The sequence below is a fragment of the Eretmochelys imbricata genome, chromosome 25 (assembly GCF_965152235.1).
Source record: "Eretmochelys imbricata isolate rEreImb1 chromosome 25, rEreImb1.hap1, whole genome shotgun sequence".
NCBI classification, from domain to species: domain Eukaryota; kingdom Metazoa; phylum Chordata; order Testudines; family Cheloniidae; genus Eretmochelys; species Eretmochelys imbricata.
This window is the reverse complement of record NC_135596.1, coordinates 8,903,512-8,926,797: the sequence shown is the minus strand read 5'-3', so window position 1 is coordinate 8,926,797 and position 23,286 is coordinate 8,903,512. Positions and strand designations below refer to the sequence as shown.

Here is a 23,286-nt window from a genome sequence, read left to right as displayed (position 1 = left end):
CGTCTAAGATTTATTATTGATGATAACGCCGGGAAAGCTGCATGGTGAAAACTAAAGTTATAGAAATCCTTATTCCCAGCTAATAACTCCGCAAACCCCCAGACCTTCCACTCCCACCATCCTTCTGTCGACCCAGTCCTACCCACTCATCTCCAGCTCCCCGACCCCATCCCTCCATCCCCCATCCCCCCCACCCCACCATACCATCCCTCCATCCCCGCCCTACTCCATCCCTTATCCCTCCACCGTATCTCATCCCTTCATCCACCACCCCACCCCCTCATCCCCACCCTACTCCATCCCTTATCCCTCCACCCCCCTCCCTACCCCGCCCATCCCTCTACCCCATCCCCTTATCCCTCCACCCCATCCCTCCTCACCGCATCCCTCGACCCCCCCTCCCCACCCCACCCTGTCCCTCCACCCCATCCCTCCCCACCGAATCCCTCGACCCCCCCCTCCCCACCCCCACCCTGTCCCTCCACCCCATCCCTCCCCACCGAATCCCTCGACCCCCATCATCCCTCCCACCCTACTCCATCCCCTTATCCCTCCACCCCGCCTCATCCCTTCACCCCTCCCACTCCCTACCCCCACCCCATCCCTCCTTCCCCTCTCATCCCCCACCCCACCCCATCCCTCCCCACCTCATCCCTCGACCTCCCTCCGCACCCCCACCCTGTCCCTCCACCCCATCCCTCCCCACTGAATCCCTCGACCCCCATCATCCCTCCCACCCTACTCCATCCCCTTATCCCTCCACCCTGCCTCATCCCTTCCCCCCTCTCCCTCCCCCTCCCCACCCCACCCCTCCTTCCCCCCATCCCTCCACCCCCACCCTGTCCCTCCCCACCGAATCCCTCGACGCCCCTCCTGTCCCTCCACCCCATCCCTGCCCACCAAATCCCTTGACCCCCATCATCCCTCCCACCCTACTCCATCCCCTTATCCCTCCACCCTGCCTCATCCCTTCACCCCTCCCGCTCCCTACCCCCACCCCACCCCTCCTTCCCCCCTCATCCCCCCACCCCACCCCACCTCATCCCTCGACCTTCCTCCCCACCCCCACCCTGTCCCTCCACCCCATCCCTCCCCACTGAATCCCTCGACCCCCATCATCCCTCCCACCCTACTCCATCCCCTTATCCCTCCACCCTGCCTCATCCCTTCACCCCTCCTGCTCCCTACCCCCACCCCATCCCTCCAACCCCACTCCGACCCTCCCCACCTCATCCCTCGACCTTCCTCCCCACCCCCACCCTGTCCCTCCACCCCATCCCTCCCCACTGAATCCCTCGACCCCCCTCATCCCTCCCACCCTACTCCATCCCCTTATCCCTCCACCCTGCCTCACCCCCACTCCGTCCCCCTCATCCCTCCATCCCCTCCCCCAGACTCCTCCTCCCATCGCCGCGTCCCTCCGCCCCACCCGCTCTCTGCCGCGCCCCGCCCCGCCCCCCTCCCTGCTGCCTTGCCCGGGGCCGCGCCTGGCCGCCGGGAGCGCGCTCTCGCGAGACTGCCGCGGCCGGCCCGCCCCTGCCGGGAGTGCCCGCCCTTCCCCGCCTGGCTCGCCCCGGTGCCGCCCCGCCTGCGATGCAGCCCGGCCCCGCGCGCTGACTCCCTCCGGCCTCCGCTGCCCCCTCCCCGGCCAGGCCGCAAAGCCCCGGCCTCGCGTAGCGCGGCGCGCCGAGCCCCGCGGGGGGTAGGGCGGCCCCGGGCCGGGCCATGCGGCGGGGCCCCCGCTAGGCTCCGCGGGACAGGAGGGCGGCCCCGGCCCGGCCATGCCGGCCAAGAGGAAGCCGGTGCTGCCGGCCCTGACGATCACCCCGACCATCGCCGAGGGCCCGAGCCCGGACGGCTCCTCCGAGTGAGTGCGGGGGGGCCGGGCCGGGGGGTGAAGGGGGGTTGGGAGGTGCAGGGGGGTCCGGGGGGGAAACCAGGCCGGGGGGGCGGGCTGGGAGGTGCAGGGGGGTCCGGGGGGGAAACCAGGCCGGGGGGGCGGGCTGGGAGGTGAAGGGGTGCCGGGGGGGAAACCAGGACGGGGGGCGAAGGAGGGTTTGGGGGGGCCGGGCTTGGGGGTCAAGGGGGGCCGGGGGTGGGGCTTCAGGCACGCAGGGAGGTCGGGGGGGACCCTGGCAGGGGGCGTGAAGAGGGTTCGGGCAGGGGGTCTGAGCTGGGGGGGCACAGGGGTTGGGGGGGCCGGGCCTGGGTGGTGAAGGGGTGCTGGGGGGGGTTAGGACGAGGGGGCAAAGGGGGTCGGGGGGCCTGGGAGATGAAGGGATGCCCGAGGGGGGGAAACCAGGACGGGGGGGGTGAAGGGGGTTTGGGGGGACTGGGCTTGGGGGGATGAAGGGGGGCCGGGGGTGGTGCTTCAGGCATGCGGGGGGTTCGGGGGGGACCCAGGCTGTGGGGGGGCAGGGGAACTGGGCTGGAGGATGAGGTCAGAGTTGGGGGAGGGGGAGCCTGGTGGGAGGATGGGAACTGCAAGTGGGGCTCTATGGGGCAGAGGGCTGAGAGCATGGGGGGCTGGGGGCAGGAGCTCAAGTGGAAATGGGGCCATGAGAGGGGTCGCCCCCAGGGGGCCAAGGGAAAGGCAGGGAGGTGGCCGGGGTTAGGACGGGAGGCCCCAGGGGCCGAGACAAAGGCACCTAGCTGGGCCTCTCACCCTGGCTGGGAACGTGGAACTGGGGTGAGACAGGTGTCGCTGGGGGTACGGGGGATGTTGGGACAGTTATACTTGGGGGGGTGTTGTCGTTTGGGTGGGTAGACTGGAGAGATGATGGGGGCTGTATAGTTTGCGAGGGGTTTCAGGGGAATACCTGTAAAGACTCACTTGTCCTAAGTGCTTGGAGCTCTGCCCAATTCTTCACCATAAACATTCACCTGGAAACAAAGGTGGGGGATGGGGTGCTATTGCCTGGGAAGAGGGGGTGGGCTCTATGTGTGAGGCTTGGCAGGGTGATTGTAAAAAGCACCCTCTAAAGAAGAAAAATAAAGATGGCGACTTTTTGGGGTGGTGGTTAAAATTGTGGATTGAAGGGCTGGGATGGATTTCGAAGGGGAAATAGCTCCACACCGTTGGGCCTACCACACTGACAGTCCAGTCTTCTGATGACCAAAGATATCCCAACAGGAGCTCCAAAAGGCAGGTGGCGTCCGAGCATAAATACCCCATTGTGCTTGGATAATAGATAGGCATTGAGTTTGGGCAGGATGGTGAGGGGTGTAGTGTTTTAAGCTGGGGGATTTGCATGACTTCATGGAAAGTCCCTCTCATGTTACTTAGTGGACTGCCTAGCCGTATCCCTGGATTCAGAAAGGGGAGCGGCTGCTGGCACAGCTGGCTCCTCTCCCGGCAGTGAGCAGCATGGCTGCTAAAGCGCCTTTAAGGTTTTAATGATTCCCGCTGGTTTCATGGTATTGCTTAAATGGCTGATTGTAAAAAGCTGCATCTCTGTAAGGGATCTGGGCTTCTGGGAAGAAGCTGCATCATTTATCTCCAATATGGCAATTCTTGTGTCCCTATCAGTAACATTCCGGGGTTTGCGCCTTTGTAATAAGGCGTCATTTGTTTATCTTACTGCCATATCAAGATATGAATCAGTATATACATAGCTTTGGAGAGGGTTTTCCTCTTAGCTCCCTTCTCCCTACTGGCAGTGCTGAAGGGGTCCAGCATAAACTATATATGGGACTTGCATTATGCTGGGCCTTCTGGCTCTTTGTGTAGCTAGCAAACAGCCACAGTTCTAGTTTTGCCATCTCCTTTGAAGGAAGGGACATCAAATTCTCTGTCTTTAGCAGAGCCCTAACCGGCTCTAACAGTTTGTCCTGCTCCTCCCTGTTTCTCTTCAGGGCAAACCTGGTAGATCTGCAGAAGAAGCTAGAGGAATTGGAATTGGATGAGCAGCAGAAGAAGAGGCTGGAGGCTTTCCTCACCCAGAAAGCCAAGGTTGGGGAGCTGAAGGATGACGACTTTGAGAGGATCTCCGAGCTGGGAGCTGGCAATGGTGGGGTGGTCACCAAAGTGCAGCACAAACCCTCAGGACTCATTATGGCACGAAAGGTAAAAGAAGTGGCACGTGAATTGTCCTTCTTGTGCTTGTGTTGGCCTATCGTGCCACGCAGGAGAGAGGTTGTAACAGCAGATCATCCTGTGAGAAAAGTAGGACTTTGCCTACTCTTAACCTTCTGCTTCCTTAAATGAATTCTATACTGGTAAAGGGTGCCTGATTATGAGCCCTGGAGACCAAGTCTCCTAGGTATTCTTAGAACAGGTGTTGTCCAGGCAGCAGCACTGTTCTTTTCTCTGTGCTTCAACCCTGACCTGGAGCATCCCCCTTTGGGGTGAGATGAGAGTTTAGTCTCCTTGTCCTTTCTGCTGAAACTACCAGCAACGGTGACTCTTGTGATGTGAACACTAGCAAATAGAGTGAGGTTCCTCAAACTCATTATGCATGAGCCACCAGTCATCAGTTCATAGTGACTTTTTGCCACTGTTGACCTGAGCTGGATTTGACACAGTGGCACAAAGATGAGTTTTGTCCATTATTAATCCTCTGAGCAATCCAGTCTTCTGACTCCTTCTTCAGTATTAGACCATGGGACGTGAGCTGCACTTTGTCAAATCCTGTGTACTGTTTAGAGCACGTTCATGCTTTATTTTTCCATTAGAGCAGCTCTTAATCAACTCGACTAAATTGGATGAGGTTTGTGGGAGAATTGTACAGTTTTCAGGTGCAAGGTGTAGCTAACAAGGAGAAAGAAAAGGAGGACTTGTGGCACCTTAGAGACTAACACATTTATTTGAGCATAAGCTTTCGTGAGCTACAGCTCACTTCTTCGGATGCTGTAGCTCACGAAAGCTTATGCTCAAATAAATGTGTTAGTCTCTAAGGTGCCACAAGTCCTCCTTTTCTTTTTACAGATACAGATTAACACAGCTGCTACTCTGAAACCTAACAAGGAGAGACAATGTGTGGCAGAACCTGCAGAAAGAAGTGCACTTTGCTAGCAGAGGACAGGTCTGTTAAAGTGGTTCCTGGACTCTGTGCCGCTTGCTGTGGATTAGATCATACGCAGCAACAAAGTCCCAGAGACCCTTCTTCCTTGAGATGTCCTTTCTCAACTTCCAACTTAAGAGCTTTGTTAATGTGAGAATAGTTCTGTGAGGAACCTTGTGAGTTTGTAATGAAAACTTACTGTCCCAGACACACAATTTGTTCATCCACCTAATGGTGCCTAATAATGGACATAAATAATTTACCTGCCTGTCAAAAAAAAATAAATAAAAAAAATGGCTAACTTTCAGTGAGAGAACAAGTAAGATTTCTGACGGTTGTTCAAATCCAGTGTGACTTAACTTTAAACTCTGGTCTCTTGTCTTATAGGGATGAATTTTAAAAGCAACAGGTAAAATTCATGGGTCTGATGAGCAAATATGTCCCACTGACTGGCTTCCCCTGGACAGCAGTATCTGTATAGCATTCCACAGTAGCATCTAGCTTGGGAATACTGGAGCTGGAAGGGTGTCAGTGGGATGCTGTGTATGTGAAAACTGATGGAAACCTGTGTTCAGAGCCTGGTTTGAGGTTTTCAGCATTGTCAAGCCTAGGGCTGTTTGTTGGTCCAAACCTTCCCTGTCTCCCCATGCAGAATGATAGAAGTCTCAAGAGACTCTAAAGCATGTAATGGTGATCGCTATTGTTTGAGAATGACTTGATTTTTCTAGCAGCTACAGCTTCCCTTCCTGCGAGGTATTGCTTGCACATTGATAAACTGGTCCTACATGGAGTCCAAGGAATAATTCATCTGCTCCATAACTTTCAAACAGCTCCCTCTCAGTGACCATGTTTTAGTTTTTCCCTGGTTTCTATGGTATTCAAACACCCTTTATAGTGCCTATAGAGCTGGGTTTTCTTGTGATAAACATTTACGATGTTGGGTGTCATCTCTGCACCCAGCTTGTTCCACTGCTTTTCTGCACTGTACGGTCAGCACAGGGGTGACTAGTGTGCTCAGCTGCATTCTGTGTAGCATGCAAGAGAACAAGCCTCACTGCTTAGATAGGGCAAACAGCTCTCACCAGTACAGGACAAAGTGGGGCTCTTTCAACCCCCTCTTTTGTTTCTCCCTTCCTTTACTTCCAGGCTACAGCTGTATGTTCTTGTAGCTGTTCCTTGATTCTGTTGTTTGATTTTTCTCCCTTTGTAGCTGATTCATTTAGAAATTAAACCCGCCATTCGTAATCAAATTATCCGAGAGCTGCAGGTCCTGCACGAGTGTAACTCTCCGTACATTGTGGGTTTCTATGGAGCTTTCTACAGCGATGGGGAGATCAGCATCTGCATGGAGCACATGGTGAGCCTAAACTCCCTCCTATTAAGCTGCTGCTGCTCTCCAGTGCTGTATACTGGGCAGATCCCTCTGGGTTGTAGATGCAGAGGAGTAAATGATGCTAGAGTTTTTTCTGACAGCAAAAGGCTTGTTGCTCAGGGCATGGGTGGTGGAGCTGGGACATCAGACTCTGTCTAGGAGCTGTACAGCCCTACTTGAGCAGCTAAAATACAGAGAAATTGACTTTCTGGAAAGCGGAAGTGGCGGTTTTGGGGTCCAGCCAAGAGGAAATGTTGCAAACCCTCCACTGAACAGAATTCACTGAACTGCAGTGTGCGTCTTCCGCTGTATCTGGCGGGGAGGGCGTGTTGTATCTCCTCCACATTGGTGCAGTCAGTGCTGCCTTTGCGTTGACAGTAGTGTGTAGGAGAAACAGTGCGGAAAGCCTGTGACATTAATATGTTAGACGAAATTAAAATGGCATTTCCTAGGATAGCAAAGTTTAATCATGAAGTGCTTAGCAAGAGGTGGACGTAGTCCCCTGAACACCCACCTGTGGTGGTTACCACAGAGATCTTCCTTAGTGTGTGGACAGTCTGATCTAGTGTTACTGACTAGTGAACCCAAATGTGTTATGCTGTTGACACTGCTCAGTCCTCATAGGTATGTAAATTGTAGAGCCTAGAGCTGGAAAACACTTTTAAGGCCATTTATTTTATTTTCCTGCCAGTGCTCAGTTAACTTCTCTGCTCTGAATTTAGGATGGAGGCTCTCTAGATCAAGTGTTGAAAGAAGCCAAAAGGATTCCGGAGGAGATCTTGGGGAAAGTCAGCATAGCGGTGAGTATCCCTCTCACAGAGCTCACTCAAAACCCAAGGGGAAGAGGAGAGGCTTCAGGCTTTCAGAACTAGGGTGACCAGATGTCCCGATTTTATAGTATTTGGGGCTTTGTCTTATACAGGCGCCTATTACCTGCCACCCCCATCTCGATTTTTCACACTTGCTATCTGGTCTTCCTATTCAGAGCTTACTGTCTCTCAGGGTGTACTGGGTGCAAATACCATCTGAGTCTTGACCCTTTGCTGGTCTGGTTCCCAACCCTTCCTGAAATCCATTCTGTACCCAGGGAGTCTCTTATTTCCTTGAAGCTGGAGCACAATTTCCTGTTGGTAGATACACCTACTAATTCAAGTTGCAAACCCAGGTTTTCCCTCCACCCCATATATTGTTATTGTATCATCAACTAGGAGTCAAAAGAATAACCGTATGAGCTGGGAAGTTAGTATATTTCAGACCATTTACTGCAGCTCCAGCTGGTAGGGTAGGAATGGTGGTGTAGGAGCCTCATGGAAAGTTTCCATTGAGCCAATGAACCGGTGATTTCATATCTAACACTGTGGGATTTTCAATTGTTTGAAAGTTTTATCTCCTTAAGCAGAGTGCATCTAAAGTGCAACCAACGTTTGTTCGGCTGTGTGTCGGTTACTCCCTAAAGCTGAAACCCGTAGTTGCTACAGGGAGGCTTTACTGGTGATGTTGCAGTATTACAGCATCTTAAGTCTGTGCAAGATATCTCTCTCCAAAGGGAAAGACTTTTCCTTCCCAGCTTTTAGCTCTTTCTCTCCTTTGGTTTCCTTCCAGGTTCTGCGAGGTTTGGCCTATCTAAGAGAGAAGCATCAGATCATGCACAGAGGTGAGAGGGGAGAACCTAAAAATAGCTTCTCATGACAACCAGAGACCTGGATTATTCTTACCTAGCATTGCACATACATTTTTTATCTCTCTCTCTTCTATTCTCAGATGTGAAACCTTCTAACATCCTGGTCAATTCCCGGGGAGAGATAAAGCTATGTGACTTTGGGGTTAGCGGTCAGCTCATTGATTCCATGGCAAACTCCTTTGTGGGGACTCGATCCTACATGTCTGTAAGCCCCTATTCTTATGTAAACCTTTGGATGTATTCTACAAGGGAGAGGGATTTACCACTCTCCTGAACCAGACAGAGAGTTAGCATAGTGTCCAGGGTCACTCACAACTCCAGGCATTCTTAGCCTGGCCTGTAGTATCCTACTATTACACCCTTCTATGCTGAAGCTAGCCCACCAGAGAAGTAGTTGTAATATATGGACAAATCACTGAGGGCTAGATCAAGACCTCACTTCACTTCTGTCTCCAGCTTGATTTATTTTTTGGACGTACAAAGAACACCTACATGGACTTACATAAATCTGCTTCTTTTAAAGGGATGCCATCAACCTTAAAACGAGTCAGTTTCAAAAAAGAGTTAAAAGTAGTTTGAAGTCCTACATGTGCTCCTGAGTTCCCCTGCCAATATTTGTGGGCTTAGAGCTGACCTTGCACCTTCTAAAAAACGCTCTCCTCCTCCCCCCCTGCCCCCGTGCTCTTTTTTCTATGTGGAAAGAACCAAGTCACCTAAGGGATATTGGCTTATTCAGGTGAAAACTCTGAAAAGGACTCCATAAAACACTTCATTCTCCATTGCCCTGTGCCTTGTGCAGTCATTCACGCCAGCTGCAAAGTGAAAGCCAGAGTGGTAGCGTGTTCCATTCGCTTCACACTGGTGCAGATATTCCACACTGTGCAGGGCAATGGGGAATTGAGTCCAAAGTGGTGTCCAGTGCCACATGTGAACTGGAAAAAGAAGTGACAGTCACCTCGGGTGTTACTTTGTAGCAGTAGGCAGAAGAATTTCAGACAGAGGTGAGATGTTTAACTTGAAGTTCCTTTAATCATTAGATGCTGTCTTTCTATCCAAACAGTCTGGTGGCAATCTAACTATCTGCAATGGAATTTTTGCATATTGACTCTTATATGTCTGTGAAAATTTGCACAACTCCCATTCTAGCCAGCGTCCTTTGCTTTCTTCAGCAGGAGATTTACTGACCAGTATAATTACAAAACTCTAAATCTGTGCTGGCACTCGATCCTTAGCTCGTTCGCCTCAGTGGGGTGGCGTATAGTGTGCATCTCCCCAGCCTGATGGCTAGGAACAAAGACGTGGGTTCTTAGGGGTGCTGTCAGCCTGTGCTTGTGTCCTTCACTCTGAACTTCTTTGTATTTTGGGCACTGTTCCTCTTCAAGTGCAGTTATGGTTAAAACAGAGACTAGAAGAAAAAAAAAGAAGTCCCCTTCTTTCTCAGTCCATCGGCTCTCTGTGATTTTGAGTCATATCTCTACTGGCAGCTGTGACTCCTATTCGTTCGGCAGTGATGTAAGGAACAAAACCCAGCTAGGTTTTCAGATTCTATTTGGGAGTTTGTAGTATGGGGCAGATAAGAAAATCATCTTTTTTTTCTTTTTTACTTGTATACTGAGTAAACTAGATCTGAATACACTGAGAAAATAACCCTGTGGAGTCAGTCACTCTTCTGGCCATAGCAGAACTTAAAGAAGAGCTGCATTAGAGTAGCATTTAAGTATATAAAACCTGCACTACACATTCTGTGGACATGATCTTTCTAGGTAGAAGAAATCCCTCCTACCCCCCCCATATTTCCTCTGAGCATATTAATGTTTCCTGCTGGTGTCAAGAGTTGTAGGCTCTCAGAGGATTCTAGTTTATAAAGGAGACTGAGTGGATTTTCAAACAGCCTGTCCCTGCAGCAATTCCTCCTTGAAACAGAAAAAAAGCAGTTTGCAAGAGCCACTTTAGCCTGAAGGTGGGGGAGGTGGGGCAGGAGAAAGATAGTCGGTCTATTTCATTTAAATGTATAATTAGTAGGGAGTATTTTGTATCCTTCTGTTTGTGGCAGAGTTTCTCTGCAGTAATGTGCCATAGCCACAAATTACTTCCAGTCAATGGAGTCTCTTCCATGTAGTGACCTCTCTTCTGTTGGGAAGTACAGTTTTACTGAGGCACATCTGTGACTTTTCATTACAGCCTGAGCGGTTGCAGGGCACTCATTACTCAGTTCAATCCGACATCTGGAGCATGGGTCTCTCCCTGGTGGAGCTGTCTATCGGAAGGTACCCAATCCCCCCACCAGACTCCAAGGAACTGGAAGCGATATTTGGCCGTCCCATGGTCGATGGGGCAGAGGGAGAACCTCACAGCATCTCACCGCGGCCCAGACCCCCAGGGCGCCCTGTCAGTGGTAGGGGCTGAAATTGACACCTGTGTGCTGGGATGATTTTTGGTTTATGGGGCTGGGTTAGAAATATGAAACAATCCAGGACCATTAATTCGCTTTCATCATTTCTCTGCATTTGGACATGGAATTGAAGCGAGGCAAATACATAAGGGTTCAGTGGGAACTTGTTCTGCAGGAGCCTGGCCTATACCTAAACACTGGAAACAGAAGCCAGCAGTGATTCTTGCTTCTCTGGTTTTTACAAATTCTGTGTGTAAAGTCAGTCTTCCACAAAGGCAACATACACATGAAGGCCAAGATGTTCCAAAGTGACTCGTGATTTGGGGTGCGCAACTTGCGGCACTTTGAAAGGAGCCTGATTTTCAGAGGTCCAGTGTTCAGCCCTTGGAAAATCGGGTCCCTTTAAGAAGTGTCCAGCTTAGCCCCCAAAATCATTGGAAAATCTTGGTCTAACTGTGCAGAACTTGAACTGGAAATTTGTATCTCTAGCAATGTGATATTGCTTTGCTGACAAACTTTGTTGGTGAGATGTGACAGCCCTAGAGGCAAGTGCTGTTACCCATAGGTCAGGTCCAGCATTTGTATCGGCAGAGCAAGCTTCCTGCTAGCATGCCTGAATCCTGGCCTGGGGTAAGGGCAAGTTCAGTTTCAGCAGCCCATTTGCTCCTTGGTCACTGATTAGACTGATCTCAAAGGGGCCAAATATGTGCCAGTTGTGGTGTATTTGAGATCTGAACAGATCAGGGAGCTAGACGGAGGCCACCAAATTCATCTCACATAGACATCTGAACAGCCATTAGATGGTAATTATTGAGTGGCTGGATTTGAACTGCTGATCTAAAGGTCAAAGGCTTCTTGGTCTGCTTCAAGGCCTCCAAGCAATATGATCTTGTGCTTCCCAAATGCTCCGAGCTATTAAATGGATCAGTGATTTGGTAGCAGAGGTTGAAACCATAAAGCTCAAAACAGGCTTTTAAAAAAATCCATCCCCATTGTCTTGCTTTTGCTTCCATCATAGTAAACTCTACTGTGCAGGTTCTGTTACTTTCGTCCATGTGCAGTTTCTGACTCTGCCTTTGTCCTCTTAACTACACAGGCCATGGAATGGACAGTCGGCCTGCAATGGCTATCTTCGAACTGCTAGACTATATTGTTAATGAGGTTGGTATTTGAAATCACTTTTCATCTCCTTTCCCTCTGTTTGTTGGAGTCTTTTGGAGTCTCTTGACTCAGAATAGATCAAAAATCCTCATTTGCTAATCCGTTAAAGGGGTAATAAGAACTGAAAGCTTCACTAAAATCTCCTTCTCTCCTACTCCCTCTATTTGTACTGTATCCTGTCCCTTCTCTCCCATTTGCTCTTCCTATCTCTTGGTATTAAAGTCTACCACGCTAAAGTGCCTCTAGCTCTGGAATAAGACCCTGCAGACAAGGGCTTATAATATCTTTGAAGAAACCGTGAGAAGAGTAGAAAGAGGAGCCCTGAGGGTAATGAACTATTTGTTCAGTAATCAGCCATTTAGAACAAACTGCTCCATAGACCTGTGAAGGATAAACAATCCCTCTGCTAGGAGCCAGATCACCCCAGTGTTCTCAGCATGGGCCGAACGACTGGTCTCTTTTTGAAAAACCTTAAGGTAAATTACAATCTGGGGTCTTAAAGTGAGCGTGTCCCAGTAAGGAGGCAGGACTAGTCTGTGGGAGGAGCAGCTTTCCCTGCAAGGTGACATGATGAGTTGTTACCTGACCGCAGTTGTACCTGTTGAGTTAGTTCTATCTGCTGTAGGGTTTCAGGTATGTGGGATTTGCTGTGTCTTATCAGAACACTGATCTGGGATGTTGAACTCCAACCTTTTGGCAGTGGCTAATACCTAATGCTTCAAAAGTAGGCAGTTCTGGCTTCCCCTGTGCACCTAGCCAAATGGGCAGTGCTTTACCTAGGGTGGGGGGCAAGGTTTTCCTTCGGAGGCCTCAAATGGTATAGCTGGCAGAAGATATGCACTGATGGGAGGCTAGTGGCTGTAAAGGGAAGCAATAGTTGCTCAGTTCTGAGGTTTAAAGGGAAACACGTATGAGCAGTCAGGTCTTCAGGCTGCAGCTTTTCAGTGTCTGTGCTTCTTCCTGACCCATTGATGCAGAAAACCCTTTTGCTTCTTTTCCCAGCCTCCTCCTAAGCTGCCGAATGGAGTTTTCACACAAGACTTCCAGGAGTTTGTAAATAAATGGTAAGGTTCTCCTTCTACAAGTGAACATCGAGGCTGTTCACGGGGCTGGTTCAGCAGCCCGAGAGATTGAAACTTTCCATCCCATAACAAGGCTGGCAGTAGCAGGACACGGTTTCCCACGTGCCCCAGCCAGTGTGCCTCCACTCTGACCTGGAGGGACCATCCTCCGTCCGTCCTTGTGAGCCATTCAATCTGTGGTCCCTGTGAGTGCTTATGTGGGCGCTTGTTTTACTAAGACATGAACTAAGACCACAAGCCCATTTCATATAGGCTACAAAAATGGCGGTCGGATAATGGCTCGGAGTTGCTACCAGTGTGGTTGGCCACTTGAGTCATCCAGTCCCCCAGTCTTTTTGTATTTATTATAAGACTTTTGGTGGATGCCTAGATAAACGCTGCAGCCGATGCTGGTTTATTAACAGCCTTCTCCACGATGTGGTATTCTTCCAAACACTCACCCGGAGGAAGCTTGCCTAGAATGTTTCTAGGAGCATGTGATCTTCTCTCTCAATCTCTTGCCTTCTCCTCACTTAGAAGGGATTGTTTTTCTTCAGTTGGACTTGCCTTGTTTGGGGCTTCATGCTCTGGTGACACCGGCAGCTCAGCTGCCTTTGGTTAAGACTCATGTTCAAAAGATCTTGTAATTAATGTAGACTGTGTACTTGGGAAGGCGGGGTTGGTTGTATTTAGACGATACAGTGCTAATTTTCAACATCAAGGGTTGCTGTTGGCCCCCATATTAGATATGCCTAACGAGGCAACATCATGACTAGTGGGCCTGAACTGAGAACTGCCAGCTTTGCTTTGGTTCGTGGAGGCGCTTCAGTCTCAGATATGGGTTGATCTTTTGCAACTTTCTAAGCCTACGTTTTCCCACACTGACTAATGACTTTGAGATCCTCAATTTTTGGGTGCCCAGCTTGAAACTCCTTGAAGAAGCCTGATTTTCAGAAATGTAGAGCAGCAGCTCCATCTCAAAATAAGGTGTCTTTCTGGTGGTTCAAGTTCGGCACCTAAAATGGCTGGTCGCTGTCGGAAACTTACGCTGTCATCTTTATTTTCAAATGAGGGTGGGAGTGGTTTCTCAGCAACTTCTGCTAGACTCTTTGAGTAAAGTTTCCAGCAGGACCTGGACCTTCAGAACCAGGTTTCCCTGAAGTTTTTCTATGATGCTTATCTCCTAAGCCTACTGCAGGGTTTGGTAATGGCATGGATAGTGTGGTGTGGCATGAGAACCTGGATAGATCTGATGTAAAGGTCTGACTGTTCAAGGGAATCCTGCTTTTCCAGGAATCTGCTAGGATAGGCTTGAAGGGTGTCCCTCAGCAGTGGGTGCATAAAACCACTTTTCGAGTACTGATAGAAGTGACCAGGTCTAGGTCTGCTGAAGGCAGCATTCGCTGGCTTCCAAATAAACGAGACACCAGGCTGGGTAGTCTGACCGGCCAAATAAGTAGCTTTTCACAAGAGGAGTCTGACAGACCTTTCCTGCCTTTTCTTCTGTTCTCAGCTTAATTAAAAATCCAGCAGAACGGGCAGATCTGAAGATGCTGATGGTAAGTGGGGAGCTGCAAGTTGTTTTGTAGTGTGGGCAGCTCGGGGGCTTGCATTGTTGGCGGGATTCCCCTCAGTTCCTTGACCAGAAGCAGCTGCTGTTGCATTTGGTTTCCTCCTCTTGAGACACTGGAAGCTCCAAAGTGACATTAAGGATGAACTGAGTGGGAGGTGAGGGAAAAGCTACATGGAAATACCAGTCAGATTGATGGCATTTACAGTCTTCCAGAGCCGGGCCCAATACACATAGGTCCTGCAGCCCATCCTGCTAACCAAGCCCAGTGCAGGCACCAGGCCTTCCGAATGTGATTCCTCAGAGAAGTCTTTGGGAAGGAAAACAGGAGTAGAGAAATCTCCATGTCTTCCCAGGCAGTTTGGGAGATCAGTTTTCCCTGTTAAGCTCCAGATCCTCTCCCCAGCTATGCACTAGTTTCCTCAGCTGCTGTGGACTGGGACGAGGAGACTGTGCCCCCCTCCTCCCGCAATACCTCTTGGAGCTGCTGCTCTGGGCTGCATCACCTGCCTCCCCCCTCCTCCAGGTGCAAAGGCTGGCGGTTCTGTGGAGTGGCAGATCTTTTACTTGCCATCTCCCAGCGTGACATCCATAATAATATCCCATGCTAATTATTATTTTGATGTTCATTATTAGATAGCAGTACGGCTGTCAGCCCCTCCCCTACTGATAAACTATCTGAAAACCAAAAAACCCAGCCCTACGCTTGGAAAATGACAGCTAGTTGGACATCTATCTAAAAAGCTGGTTTTGTTGGCTGGAGAACAGAACAAGCCGGTCCTCCAGCTCCGTCAGAACAGAGCTGGCAGTACAGCGTGGCTCCAGCAAGAAGCTGTCGCTGCAACACAAGCATCTGTCAGACCAAACCGTTAGCAACATGATGAGTCATTGGGTGTTATAGACCCCGTCACTGGGTGAGAACTGCTCTGGGGAGACAGATCTCCTGGCTTTACCTAGGACAGCAGCAGCAGAGACCGTTACGCTGTGGCAACCCTTCGTCGTCCTGTAAAGCATTGCCTGGAAGCCCTGGTTACACCAGTGCTGGCTATCAGATGGGAGCTTGCGGAAGCTAGCCAAGTGCAGCTGCCCTCTCAGATTACGTAATTGATCCAGAATCCTGCCACTGGGTGCCGCCGTCCCTTGTCTGGTCTCAGTGATTCTCCTGCACTGACTTTGGGAAGCAGGGCTGCCCACCTCTTAGGGGGGCAGGGCTGCCCTACAAATTGACATCAGCGCAGCTCAGGAGAAGATGCTCTGAGGGCAGGTCTACACTATGGGGCTAAGTCGACCTAAGTTACGCAACTCCAGCTACGTGGCTGGGGTGTCTACACCATGCTGAGGTGTCTACACCATGCTGGGGTGACGAGAGGAACTCTCCCATTGACTTACCTTATGCTTCTTGTTCCGGTGGAGTACTGGAGAGCAATCGGCAGTCGATTTAGCGGGTCTTCACTAGACCCACTAAATCGACCCCGGGTGCAGTGATCGCCGCACGGTGTGGAGACAAGCCCTAAGTCAATAGGAGAGAGCTCTCCCATCGGATTAGTAACCCCCCCCCCCAAGAGGCAGTAGCTATGTCAGCGGGAGAAACTCTCCCACTGACATAGCGCTGTCTACACAGCGGGGGGGGGGTTACGGTTGGTATATCTGTGTTGCTCAGGGGTGTGGATTTTTCACAACCCTGAGCAATGTCGTTATACTGAAGTATGTAGTGTAGACCGAGCCTTAGTTTGAAAGTCAATGAGCGAGGACTGTGTGGTAGGGAAGTACGGAGTGTCTTGTGAGCTGTGATAGACGAAAGAGATGCCTATGCTTTACTCTCTCTTTTCCCCTTTCAGAATCACGCCTTTATCAAACGCTCTGAAGTGGAAGAGGTGGATTTTGCAGGCTGGCTATGTAAAACGCTGCGGTTAAACCAGCCCAGCACCCCCACCCGCACTGCCATGTGACGGCAAAGCAAACTGCCTTGTGTCCATACATCTGCCTGTCTGTCACCGTTTCCAGCCCTTCAGTAGAAGACAGAACCACCCTCCTTCCTCCCCCATCCCCTTCCCACCCTGCTCCTAAATGGCAAAGCACCATCATTTTGGGAAATATCCATCATCCCACAAACGAGCAGAAATGGGCTTGCTTTCTTTGTTTTTTTCCTTGCCCGCATTCAAGCGCGGCTCAGTCTTTGAAGTTTCTGACATTTGGGAAATGTGCTGCTGCTTATGTTGTCTCTTTTGAAACCTGTTCACTTGGGTTAAAAACTATGGGGTGTGTGTGCAGGGGGCGGGGAAGATCACGTGCTTTGTACACTTAACTTTTGGTGTGGGCTTGAAAATGGCTAGTGTCGAAAGCTCTAGCACTGGACACAGAGAAACCTATCCATGCAGAATGGGTGGGGTGAGGGCAGGCGCAGTTGTTGCCAGACGGTACAGCTGTTGCATGTGTGTTGGCAGAGAGCAAGAAGGGGAAGTGAAGGTGTTGAGACTAGTAGATTCCTTGAGCTTGCTTGGGGAAATTAGCAGAGGCTCTGCAAGAACAAAGAGACGGTTCGTGGGCAATATTTTTAGCCTAGCTGGGGAAAGAGGAGCAGCACTAAATTCTCTCCCACCTTCCTTTTGTCTGTTTGACATTCAGCTCCTTAACAGGGAAGCCTTTCTTCAGCTTCCCTTGTCCTGTTCCAATTTGTGCCCAGTAAGGGCTCTGTCCTAACCCACAGGATGGAGAAAGGACTGACTAGGGAATCCTGTTTTTCTTCATGTAGCTTTGAGGTCCTTTTGCATTACTGTGTGTGGGAAAGTTGATTTTTAGTAGCCCAACTTTCTTCCCTGCTGATCTTCTTCCATGGGTAGAGAGGAAAAGCTTCTGCTTTTAAAACATGAGGTTTTCGAATATATTCCAGACATGCACTGTGTGTTCGGTGATCATCTCGGGCTACTAAATCGCCACATTGGGCAGTTAGCCTGCTAAAAAAGGGAATGAGTCTGAGCCAGTTCATAACAGACTGCAGGGCAATACTGGCTATTCTTCCAGTCAATGTGACGCTCAGGGGCAAGAAGTTTTTTGTGGTAAGCTTGGGCCTACCAGAATGGTGATGGGGGAGACAGCACCCCCCCAGCGACTGCAGCAGCATTGTTGCCCAGCTGCCCTTCCGCGCTTTGAGAGGAAGACTGCGTCTTGCACCTGACAGTTGGCGACACAAAGGGAAAGCGGGCATTTCCAGCACGTTCTGCCGCCAGGGCAGAGGTGCTGTGTTGGGAATTGAATCCCCAGCAACTGGCCCAGGGAGGAAAAGTCCTGATCTTCCTTCAGATCTACTCGCGGCACTGACAAGGCCAATCTGGCAGCAGCCCAGGAGTGTGATGCAAACTCCAAAGGCTCTTGGGGTGCAGGTTTTCTCTGCTGCTCTATGGTCCAGTGAGAACCATCTCCGAGGGCTGTGGCAGATGCAAGCATTTTTAGAAACGTTCTTTGGAGAGGCAGGGCGGGGATGGGGGAGATGCCTCAAATCCTATAGGAAGCCAAACAGCACATTTCCACCCTGGGTTCTTTACTTGTTTGAAAAGGTCTCCAAGCTGCCTGCTAGTGATCAGGATTGGGCTTTGTTTCGTTTTTCCTCCAGCACTGATCTTTTTCCCCCCCAGCTCCTACCAGAGGGTTTCAAACCTGTGATCTCCCCCGGAATATACCTAGTCTGGAAGTTCATTCTCTTCTCTTCCCTCCCCTCCCCTGCTTGGTCTCACTGTTTTAGAGTGGCTGGTTCATAACTGTGTATTCAGCCGGCAGCCTTCAGACAACCATTTCAGGCAGAAGACCAGGGCGAGGTAGCTGTGACTCCAGCTGTCTTATGACCAGCTGGCGAGATGCTGTACAAGGCCACTGGAGGAATGAAACCACACATCAGAACTAGTTTTGTGACATAACTAGCCAAAAGCAATCAAGTCTCTGGGGGAGACTTTCCCGAGGACCATTAGGTGCCTAACTCCTATTGGCTTTAATGGGAGCTGGGTGTCTTAAACAGTCCTCTTTGCCTGGGCAAAATCTCCCCCTCTGCCAGTTTGATGGCACATGCTTCTTGGGTAGGGGAAAGACCTCTCAAAGCCACCCAGACATGGTGCACGTCTCTTCGCTCTTCTGATAGGTAAAGATGCCATTGCACGGTGGCTGAACTGTTACACAGAGCTGCCTGCACCATTGCAGCCCCTCTCCTACCCCCTGCTCCAGCAGTTAGGAGTCCTGTCCAGTTTTAGCCTCTTCCATTGGGGAAGTGCTGCTACTTCGAGTTATGATTGCTATCCCCATTGCTCGGCGTTCCCTGCCGAAGGCCAGTACAAATCCCTGCGCGGCAGAGTTCCCTAATTGTGATAGGTGGAGTGGTCACTCCAAATGTGCTTCATCTAACGACAATCCTGCTGGCAACCTCTGAACCACGAAGATCTCCATACTGCTCCCTAGAAAGGGGACACCAGTCGTACGCTGTCTTTTCTGCTGCTGAGCTGGGAGTAGAGTCTTGCCTTGGGCAAGCAGATCTTGCTTTCTAACTTTCCACGTGAGCTGCCTGGTTCTCAGAAACATTTTCCTGTAGGCTATCTGGGCAGGAAGACCCGGATGGCTAAGAGAAAGTGACTAACTGAGGTAGCTGTTTGCTCCTGCCCTTTGATTAGTGTGTGAGCTGATTCAGACATGAAGTCTGAGGGAAGCCTCTTGTGGAACTGTACTAGGCCTTGTTTGTTTTTGTGAGACTGGCAGTAGTACGTATGGAATTTGCCAAGTGTATTTATCTCCCCTTTCTTAGGGTGGATCCGGTTCTTCATTTCCTTGAGGGAAGGGAATAAGAGGTTAAACGATAGCTAACTGGAAGGGCCTGCTCACCTTTGGTGGAATCTTGCTTCTCTCAAGCTACCTCTCTAGGGAACGATAGGTACGTACCTTGCCGGTACGGGAGCAAGGAAGAGCCTTGTTTTGCTATAACTGTTGAGTCTCATGAGGTGGGAAGATAGCCTGCATGGATCACATGGACAGGGTCTGTTCAAAGAGCCTTTTATGTTTTTGTTTTTTTTTTTTAAATTTACCCTTTCTTTTCCTGCCTGACGTAGAAATACAAGCCATAGGAATGACTCATTCCCTTGCCCTCTTGGCTTTCGGGGAGGGGTCTCTGTGATGTGCGAGTTCCATTTGGCTAGAGTCTAGAAATCTTGTCTTTGTCGGGTCTCCTAAGGCACGATGTCTTGGCTTAATGGGCAGAGGCTGTCTGCGTCCTCAGCCCTAGCATTCTTGTGCTGCTGTTAAAGGAAAAACCTGCGCCAGCCCACAGTGGCTGCAAAGGTCAATTGTGAACTTGTAAATTCGGGGAAGTGGGGGTGTGTGATTTGTGAGGCTTGGAAAGTGTGGCCACAGCTGCTTTCTAATGGACAGTTCCTTTATTGGGTAGGCAGCAGACATATCAGTGCCCCCCTCCCCCAAAAAGCATACATTCTTCTCCTGTAACCACGTTCCACTGGGGAATGTATCGAATCTACCTGAAAAGGAAAGGATGTGGGGCAGAACCTGATCACTCACGAAGCACCTTCCATGTCTGTATGGTGTCTGTTTCACCCCCTTGATGAAGGGCAAGGTGTCAGCCAGTGTGGGGTAAAGTCTTTCAACTAGCACGTTGACTGTGTAATCATTTAAGGAGGGGTGGGGGATTCCCTCCCTCCCCATAGATGCGTTTCATGCTGCTGATTGTGGTTCAGATATGCTGGGTGTTTTTTAAAACACACACACACACACACACACACAAATATGGCGGGCTGTGCTCATTTTTTCAAATAGTACCAGTGGCTCAGGCACTGGTGTTATTTTTACCGTTTTGACCCTGGAGTTACCCTATTTGATCAGATTATCAGGTGCTCTCGTGCCTGGGTTCTCGTTAATCAGACCAGTTAATCAGACACGCATGCAGAAAAGCAGATGAGAGGGCTGGACGAATGTGGGTCTCTTACTCTGTTCGGGGGAACACCTGCAAAGTTGGTACAATCTCCTGATGCCCAGAAGAAGGGGAGACAGGTTTCCCTACTGCTCCAAACCAAAGCTTATGCTACAGGCTTCAGATTTCACTCTGTCCGTTTGCCACGGTGTCCCATAATATTTATAAAGCAGGAAGAAAATGGGTACAGTTTAATAGCCCGAGGGAAGACTTGTCTGATAGCTAGAAAAGATTTGAGAGCTGGAATCTGACGCATCATCCCTGAGTGGCAGTTGTATGATTTCCAACATCCCATTTGTTTTTTTTTTTCCTAGAGTGCACTTATATTCCATCAAATCTGGCAACTCTGGAGGATTGAATGTATTATACAAAGTGTTTGGGTTAATTAAAAAAAACAATTCTAATTGAAATGGTGAGATCGTGTGCTCTGAATGACTATGTACTGTTTTTGGTCATGTATATGAGCCATGAGGCTCTGGGGTGGGGGGTATATCTTTTTTCCCTCTTATTTAAATAAAAAAACGGTGGGGATTCTACGATTCAAACGCTTTGGGGTAGTTTTGTTTTGCTTTTGCGCTTGGTTTTGGAGGTGAAGGGGAAAGTCTATTGAGCATTTTGTTGGTGCAATTTTTTTTTAACTATTTTCATCCTGGAAAAAATAATAAATGGCACTTTACATTAAAAGGCCTTTTCCCTCTTTAATTTCATCACAGGTGATTTTTAAACATGAATTTTTAAACTGAAACATGAATTTTATCCTTTATAAAAACTGATGGGGTCTATTTCCACTCAAGAAAGAGATCTTGGAGGCATCATGGATAGGTCTCTGAAAACATCTGCTCAATGAGCAGCGGCAGTCAAAAACGTTAACCATGTTAGGAACCATTAGGAACGGGATAGATAATAAGACTGAAAATATCATAATGCCACGAAATAAATCCATGGTACGCCCACAGCTTGAATACTGCATGCAGCTGTGGTCGTCCCATCTCAAGAGATGTATTAGAATTGGGAAAAGGTACAAAGAAGGCCAACAAAAATTATACAGGGGTGAGGAACAGGTTCTAGACAGATTAAAAAAACGGGGCCTGTTGTTTGAAGATAAGAGATGATGGAGGGTGGGGGATATGAGAGAGGTCTATAAAATCATGATGGGGGCGGAGAAAGTGAACAGGGAAGTGTTGTTTACCCCTTCACATAACAAGAATCAGGGGTCACCCCATGAAATTAATAGGCAGCAGGTTTAAAACAAACCAGGAAGTATGTCACACAACACACAGTCAACCTGTGGAACTCATTGCTAGGGGATGTTATGAAGGCCAAAAGTATGACTGGGTTCAAAAAAGGATTAGATCAGTTCATGGAGGGTACTTCCATCAATGGCTATTAGCCAAGATGGTCAAGGATGCAGCCCCATGCCCTGGGTGTCCCTAAACCTGTGACTGCTGGAAGCTCGGACTGGACAACGGGGGATGGATCACTTGATAATTGCCCTGTTCTGTTCATTCCCTCTGAAGCATCTGGCACTGGCCACTGTCAGAAGATAGGATCCTGGGCTAGATGGACCATTGGTTTGACCCAGTGTGGCCATTCGTATGCTTCAAGGCATAAGTTAACCATGGCTGTCAGGAAGAAACTTCTATTGGCAAGTGATTCCTCTAATAGATAATTATGGGATCGTGCTGCTTGCACCTACTACAGGCTGCTTGCTGTTGGTTTCTGGATGAGATGCACCAGTGGTCTGGCAGGCCCTGTAAGGAAGCTTCAGTGAGATCCATTCTTGTACCTTAAAGCTACGAGCTGCTCGGTTTCACTGAGCTGCCCACCGTCGGATTCAACCCTGGCCGCCTCCAGCAGAAGGTAGAGGATGCAAAATTATTTCAGCACTGTGGATCTCGGACCTTAACAGCAATCAATAGTATGTCGAAGCAAGAGGCACTTCTCGTTACCTTGAATTCTGCCCCCAGAACATTGTGTGTGGGTGTGCTGGGGATCGTGGGTGCTAGTGGGGAGTGAATAACCTCTGTATCCCTGACTGTAGTGGAGGAGCATAGAGTTTGCCTCTACAATATTGTTTTGGAGAAATCCACAATTTAAAGGGGGGATGGGCGCGGAGTCAAAAATGTGTCACTGTTCCCCTGCCTTCACAGCGAGAGAGACATGGTTGACATCGCTCTTCTTCCAGAGAGAAATCAGCCTAGTTTAGGGCCCAATGGTAGCTGTTCCCAAAAAATTCATCATATGGCTTTAAAAAATAGTTTCCCTGAGTTGTAAAGTGAAACTGACCCAACCAGTGCAGATGCTTGGAAAGCAGATATGGATAATCGGTTGCTGTTCTCAGTATACACGGAGTCCTGCATTCATTTTTGAGCCTCTGGACAGAGCAAATGCTGGGCAAAATGGCACCCTCCGACAAATGGAGTGTGGAGTGTGGCACGTGACGTAGCAGCGAAGCGGACCCGGCTTATGCCCCAGGCAGCCTGAAACACTTAAAATAATGGCACTGGAGCAGCAAGAAGCTAATTAAGGAAAAGCTACCCCATGCTCTGGATGGTTGTGTGTGAGAAATGGAAGGTGAAATCCTGGCCCCACTGAAGTCAACCGGAGTTTTGCTGTTGACATGAAGATGACCAAAAGAATCTGCTCATGGGTGCTCCTGGAACTGGAGCTAGTCCGGGGGGGGAAAGTCAGATGAAAGTTTTTGGGGGCCAGAATTTGCCAATGCAGAAGTGAAAAGCTTTTCCGTGACAGTTTGATTTTGATGACGGTTTGAGGGAATGCAGCGCTGTTCCTGCCAGCGTGGGTATGCCTACGCTGCAAGGAAGTACCCGCAGCTGGCCTACGAGTGGCAAGGGTCCCAGGATCTGGGCTTTCACCCAAGCCCAAATTGTCGATCCTGCACAAGACCCCAGGGCTTCCAGGCTGCCTGGTCCCCATCCCCTTCCACTGACAATTTTTTGAACTGTTTGGGCTTCTCTCTGAATGGGAATGAAACAAAATAGCAAAATCCTCGGTGAACAGATTTTCCTTTCTCAGCCCAGCTCTGTTGTGTAGATGCTAGTTTGGCCTGCTCTGTTGCGTGGTGGCCTG

At 49.7% G+C, this 23,286-nt stretch overlaps 1 protein-coding gene across 1 annotated transcript; it reads left to right on the top strand.

The window, feature by feature from the left end:
* The first annotated feature begins 1,583 nt into the window (after positions 1-1,583).
* Positions 1,584-20,880, top strand: MAP2K2 (mitogen-activated protein kinase kinase 2). Its single transcript, XM_077841936.1, has 11 exons — positions 1,584-1,867; positions 3,856-4,066; positions 6,214-6,360; positions 7,098-7,175; positions 7,978-8,029; positions 8,137-8,261; positions 10,238-10,451; positions 11,545-11,609; positions 12,612-12,673; positions 14,184-14,229; positions 16,079-20,880. The coding sequence occupies exons 1-11, from the start codon at positions 1,782-1,784 to the stop codon at positions 16,187-16,189; spliced, it is 1,197 nt and encodes a 398-aa protein (XP_077698062.1). The 5' UTR covers positions 1,584-1,781; the 3' UTR covers positions 16,190-20,880.
* The last annotated feature ends 2,406 nt before the right edge of the window (positions 20,881-23,286 follow it).